We start from the raw sequence: 6,477 nt of genomic DNA, 5'->3' as shown, positions 1-6,477 counted from the left end.
CTTTTTTTTTAATGTATAAGAATCTTGTAAACTATTTATGTTTCTCTCTTTTTATGTCACAGAAAGAAGACCTCAAGATGGTGGTGTTGTATTTAAGAGAGAACAAACAAGTATCTCGTATAGGTCTCTACTCTCTAGGGAGGATCAATGGGTGCTGCACTTGGTATACATCTTCTAACTTGTTTGATTTTAGGAAAATTTTATGTTCTATATATTTATATTCTAAATTGTACACACATAAAGAAAAAGAGAAGAAAACAAAGTCTCCTATATAAAAGAAGTCAAACTTTGCTCTTTAGAGAGGTTGAAAGAAGAGAGTAAAGAAACTGACATACACACGCATAAATATACACTTAAATGGATAGATTGTAAAAGTTTATGGTTCCAAAGAGGTTTCTAAACCTTAGTCTTAAATGCTGAGCATAAATATACATTTGAATAGATAGATTATATAAGTTTATTTGGTTCCAAAGAGGTTTCTAAACCTTAGAGTCTTAAATATTGAGGCACCTGCATGTGAGATTCTGATGTATAATTGGCTTCTCATTTTTCTTTGGCATGATATAGCTTTTTTTATGGAGTTGTGGGCCCTTTGAAAGAAAAACATGAGATAAGCTATTTGAAATTCTGAAATTCATTTTCTGTACATTCTTTCTCTTGTTAGACAATGAGATAAGCTACCTTTATTTCCTATAATTGCAATTATTTATTAATATGCCTCTTCATTCCATCAGATCTTTTTGTTCCTATAGTGCCCTCAAATTATTAAATAAAAAACACAACTAGCAATGGTTCAAATTCCCACTAGCCTAACTATCACATGGCAAGGTTTTGTCAGTTAATGAAAACCAACACTGTAGTGATTAAAACTATTATATGATATATTAGATACTTTTAATGATTTTGATAAAAGAAAAAGACTATTATAGAAGACAATGTGTAGAAATAATGATTTTTTTACAACCTTTAACTTCATTATATTATTGATCAATGAGACTACATAACTTCATTATTTGATTGCAGGAACTGGTTTTATGCATAGGTGGGTTTGGCTTGAGTCATAAATCTAGTCATTGTGCTGATTATATTTGTGTGAATGGTTTGGATTTTCTACTTGACTAATTTGTTTGTGTGTATGTCTCAGTTTTATCCGCTCTTGGTAATATGTGTCTTTATTGAGCAGGGTGGACGAACACATTGGCCAGCTGAATTCTTCCATTTAAGGATGTTGTTTGCAGGTGCAACATTGTGTTTTTTACTTTTCTAATAGAACGCGATGAATACATTTTGATTTTTTCATTAATATGATTCAAATTCTTGTAAATGAATGAAAAATTTGTAATTAAAATTTCGATTGACACTATTTGGTTGACCATGTAGTTTCTTGTTATGTTTTGTTAATATATGTATTTTGAAAAATTGTTGAGTTATTTTTGTAGAAATAGAGTTTCAAAATCCTATTTGATATTACAAAAAAAAAACAAGGGTGTTTAATAGCGCTTTTTAGAAAAGTGCTATGAAAGATACGTTCTACGAGGCTATAATACCGCTTTTAATAAAAACGCTATTAAAGCCTATTTCGAGACCGTATTAACCATCACAATTAGCTTATGACAGCGCTTTAAAGGAAAACGCTATTAAAATTTTTGCTTTTAATAGCGCTTAAAAAGCGCTATCATTGATATCTAACATATAATAGCGGGGGATTTAATAGCGCTTAAAAGCGGTATTAAATCACAAAAAAAGCGCTATTAAATGTCAGATTTGGTGTAGTGATGTTAACCCCATGGTTCATTTTGGTCCCTTAACTTCAAAAAGTTTCATATTGATCCCTTAACTCTTAAAAAGGTGTTTTTTTAGCCCTTTTTTTATCATATTAGTGACGGAAAAGCTCAAAAATTGATTGTTAAACCAGTCGCTAATATGACAAAAAGGACTAAAATGACACCTTTTGAAAAATTAAGGGACCAATATGAAACTTTTTGAAGTTAAGGGACCAAAATGAATCCCGAGGTAAACATACAAGACAAAAAAAGTATTTTTCCTTATAAAATTAACAAAAAGCAAGTATAAAATGAAAGAAAAGTAATTTTAATATTACTAAGTTATTAGATAATTATTTATTAAATAAATAACTAAAATAGATCAATTATAATAAATAATTAATATATAATTATAGACATAAAATAAATTATTCAATAAGTTATAAAACTTTGTAAACGAGTAAATACAATGCATATAAAAATATTGCGACGTTACATCAACAATTTTCTTAAGGGGTTATTTCCTCTTGGGAAAGTCTTCTCAACCCCTCTTGTCATCCTTATTATACTCGGACAATCATCGCGTAGTCTTAATTAAACCTTTAATTGCATCCTTCAGCTGGATGCAATCATTGGCGTTGTGGCAGTAAATCTTATGGAAACAACAATATATGGACTTATCAATCTATAAAGACTCATTGGCTGAACTTGGGTTCCTTAACTTGACCTCCTTAAACTTCGTGTTTTCATACTCCTTCAAGATCCTCTCCATTGAAGTGTTCAAGGGAGTATAAACGTTGAACCTTGGCAGGGCATTCATTCACTTTCTTTCTTGGACCACCTAAAGTCTTTCTTTGATGGCCAGTTTGGTCGAGCATTCATCAACACCCGAATACCTCTGTAGGCCAGAAGTTTCTCTTCATAGTTAATGTAAGGTTGAACCTTCTTATCAAATCCTTTAGATTGTAGGCTTTTTTGTGCCTTAGCTTTCTAGAAACGCACAATCTGTTCTAAGGCCCTTCTCAAAGTTCCAACACGTTAGACTTTCATCTAAGCCTCCAAAAACTATTGCCAACTTGGTGAAATGGTTAATATACTCGTGCAAGGTTTCCTTTAACCTTGCATAACTCTATGAAGCGGGAACTTGGTGGTAGGTTTCCTCTTTTTGACAGTGACATACGCGGTGAAAGCCTCGCTCATGTCAGACCAATAATATATGTTTTCGTCCAGAAGAGACTTGTACCAAACTAGGGATGATTTTGTTAGGATTAATGTAATGAGCTTGTACTTCACGTCTCTGTCAAAATGATAATAGTCTAACCAGTCAGCAACGTGCTTGACTTGTTCATCTGGATCTCCAGTCCTGTTATAACTCTGGAGCTTCATAGGCTTCTTCAGTGACTTTAGGATCCTGTTGTACAAGATGCAAGCGGACAAGGGGTTATTCTTCCGCAGCTGGACGAAAACATCTTCTTTATACCTTTCTCTTCTCCTAGGACAAAGAACTTTAGGAGGAATGTGTTCCTTTGGGGTAAGGGGAATGAGTATGGTGCATGTGTCTTCGGAGGCTTAGAGATTTCTTGATCTCTTATGGATCCTTTCTCGGGTCAATAATGGTGGTTTTATGCAAAGCCGCCTTTTGCACCGCGTTGTTCCACGGATTGGCGTTGTGTGAACTCACTTCAATCAGAAATATCCTTTCTGCCAAAGCATGAGATTTTTGTATCCAAACCATTTGGTGTATGTTGTTGAATAGTTCGTTGGCTCCTTGCAAGCCAAGATTAACCTGCATGAGTTGAAATTCGAAGAATGTTTCTCGTCCAGAAAATGTAGGCAATAACAGAGTTTTACTAAAGGTTAGGAATGGAGGATGTTGAGACGCTCCTTGATCTACCCTAGGTTGAACACAATTTTAAAACGGGGGAACAGACGGACCAGCTCTAAAGAATTAATCGTCCGTTCCCTAAGGAGGATATGGGTTATTCCTAGCAACTTCGTCTGCTACAAATGCTTGTCATTGGACGGAGAAGTGATTACCTTTGGAAGATGTCATCGTTGACAGATTTGATGGAGGAGAGTTTAAGTCTAAACTTGACATAATTGATTTAGAAACGGAGATCTGCGCTTTAATTGCAGGAGATCTAGATTTCTATCAAAAGGGATTCAATTGAATGGAAAAAATTTAGATCGTGGAAAATCGTAGGAATCAGATGTCGACTTCCATAGACGACACCAATATTTTGTTTTGGAACTATATTCGATAAGAGAGGATGAATTCAATCTATCGTGGTGGTTCACAGCTTCTGATGCGATAACTGACTTGTAAAGCTAGAACTCTAACACCCAAGTCAGTAAGAAAGTGAAGTTTGAATGAGAAAGAATTTGGATACATGTGAAGTGACACATTTTCCTGTAAGTACACGTACATGGAGCAATGTGAGATGGAATCAGCTGTTAGATTGATTTGGGATATTAACATGATATTTTTTAAAGGAATATTCTGGGACATGGGAAAAATAGTCTACCTGCCTCTCATGTGATAATCTCTTACTTTGTAAATGAATCACTATCTTCTAGGTCTTGCGGACGATCCAAAATATTGTTCAAATTTTTAATAAATAAAACCTATGCAAAGGATGAATCATGTTCTAGTTAATCATCTACTAAATATATTTAATGGTAATAATTTTGAATGCAATTAATTGTGATTTTATAGAACATGTATTTGAGTATAAATTGTAGTTAATAAATTTTATTTAAACAATATTAACAATTTAATTTATATCAAAGTTTAGTGTCAAATTTCTGGGTTAAAAGTATAGGAAGGTATTGTTATGAAGAACCAATCACAAAGTGATATAATTTTTTGAAAAGGTTTTTCTTGGCATACAACATGTTACAAGTGAAGTAGGATACACTAAAAACATAATCTTTTCTCTTCAAAACTAACATCCCAATAGCTAAAAGAAAACAAGAGCTAACTAACTCTCACTTACACATCCAATATCATCTAAAAACCTCCTCAAATTCTTATCCGAAGACCCTCCTTCCTTCACAGCTTCCCTAGCCAAACTCTTCAATTTCTTAGCATTCCTTCTAAGTTCCTCTCCTTTTTCTCCCTTCCCCATAACCACATCCAAATACCTCCTAATTTCCTCAGCTTTCACTATCCCTTCCTCATCACAAACCATCCTCACCCCACTCCCCCACACATCTTCAATCAACTTTGCATTAGTAGTTTGATCTGTCCATTGTGGAAACGCCACCATAGGAACCCCTGAACCTAAACTTTCCAATGTTGAATTCCATCCACAATGTGTCACAAAACAACCTATTGAACTATGCGACAGAACCTCCACTTGACAACACCATTTCACTATCTTTCCATTAACATTCCTCTCAAGTTCCTCTCTACAACTCAACTCATCATTATCATCATGTGATTTTGTATCTCTAATTACCCATAAAAATGAAAATCCAGAATCCAACAACCCACGTGCAATTTCCTCCATTTGTCTCTTAGACAAAACAGCAAGAGTACCGAATGAAACATAAACAACAGACAGTTCATCTTTTGAATCCAACCATTTAAGATAGTCATCCTCCGAGTCGACACTAATAACATCACCACCAAACGAAGTATCCAAAGGATCCTTACCGTCCAAGAAAGCCGACGGAATCAACGGTCCGATCGGTATCATTTCAATCTTACCAACATCAACTTCTCTCAGTGCTTCATATTCAAATTCCTCAACTGTGTTCACAAGTATTCTCGGGTTGGTTTCTTCTTCGAGAATCTGAATGTGTTCTTTGACAGATGGAAGAGCAAAAGTGTAAGGACTCGAAGCCAATAAAAATGAAGGAATGTCACATTTCTTAAGAGAGAATGGCAATCCTGGTAATTCTATAGCTTCCTCTGATATGTTTTTGATGTATTCACCATGTTCATGAAAGTAGTGATAGTAGATATCAAAAACTGTTGCTGCTTGAATCCACAGTAGCACCGATGGGAGATGAAGCTCACGCGCCACCTTGGCGGCCCAAGGAAGGAGGATGCTGTAGGTTAAGCAAGTGAATGGATGATTTTCTTCTTTGGCGGAGAGTATTATTTTTTTGAGAAACTCTGAGCCGCGGCGCGTAAGCTCGGATACGTAGGAGACTATGACCTTGTCGTCGCTTGTAGTGAGTCCATCGTCGTAGCCGTCGGAGAAGGTGGCGAAGGAGAGGCCAGGGGTGGTTGGTTTGTTGACAAGGTGACTGTGTAAGTAGATAGTGGTGGCGAAAGTGACGTTTGCGCCTAAAGTAGCGAGTCGTTTGGCGAGTTGGAGGGCGGGGTTTATGTGACCTTGTATAGGGTATGAGATGATGAGGAAACGGTGGTTTGGGTGGGTTGCTGCCATGGTAGTGGCGGCGCGTGAAATGCACCGGCACTAGGGATGGAGAGGAATTGTGTGATGTGCAGTGCATGGATAGGATAGGATACAAGTTTGTTATATATGGATGGTGTGATGTTTGGCGTGACGAATCTGTATCGGACAGTGAAATTTGTTTAATTTTAAGGATTTAAGTTTGGCTAGTTTGTAATTTTCTTAGATACAAGAAGACAAGAAGACATGTGTGAAACGTGAACCCCTTGTACTTTACTTCATGTTAAGATATGAATTATGAACCTCTTGTACTTTACTTCATTTTAATTGTGAATCACTAGATGTCA

The 6,477-nt window shown here is 35.7% G+C and overlaps 1 protein-coding gene across 1 annotated transcript; it reads right to left on the bottom strand.

The window, feature by feature from the left end:
* Window positions 1-4,622: 4,622 nt before the first annotated feature.
* On the bottom strand, window positions 4,623-6,271 carry LOC131632778 (phloretin 4'-O-glucosyltransferase-like). The gene has a single exon (XM_058903507.1). It carries the CDS (start codon window positions 6,161-6,163, stop codon window positions 4,745-4,747), a length of 1,419 nt encoding a protein of 472 aa, XP_058759490.1. The 5' UTR covers window positions 6,164-6,271; the 3' UTR covers window positions 4,623-4,744.
* Between the last annotated feature and the right edge of the window lie 206 nt (window positions 6,272-6,477).

This window comes from Vicia villosa, unplaced genomic scaffold (genome assembly GCF_029867415.1).
Source record: "Vicia villosa cultivar HV-30 ecotype Madison, WI unplaced genomic scaffold, Vvil1.0 ctg.001020F_1_1, whole genome shotgun sequence".
NCBI lineage: Eukaryota > Viridiplantae > Streptophyta > Magnoliopsida > Fabales > Fabaceae > Vicia > Vicia villosa.
Note: the sequence above shows the minus strand (reverse complement) of the source record. Positions and strands in the feature narration are given on the sequence as shown.

What these genes read in the sequence shown, in the direction of transcription:
- LOC131632778 (XM_058903507.1), bottom strand. Translation starts at nt 6,163, where the DNA reads ATGGCAGCAACCCACCCAAACCACCGTTTCCTCATCATCTCATACCCT.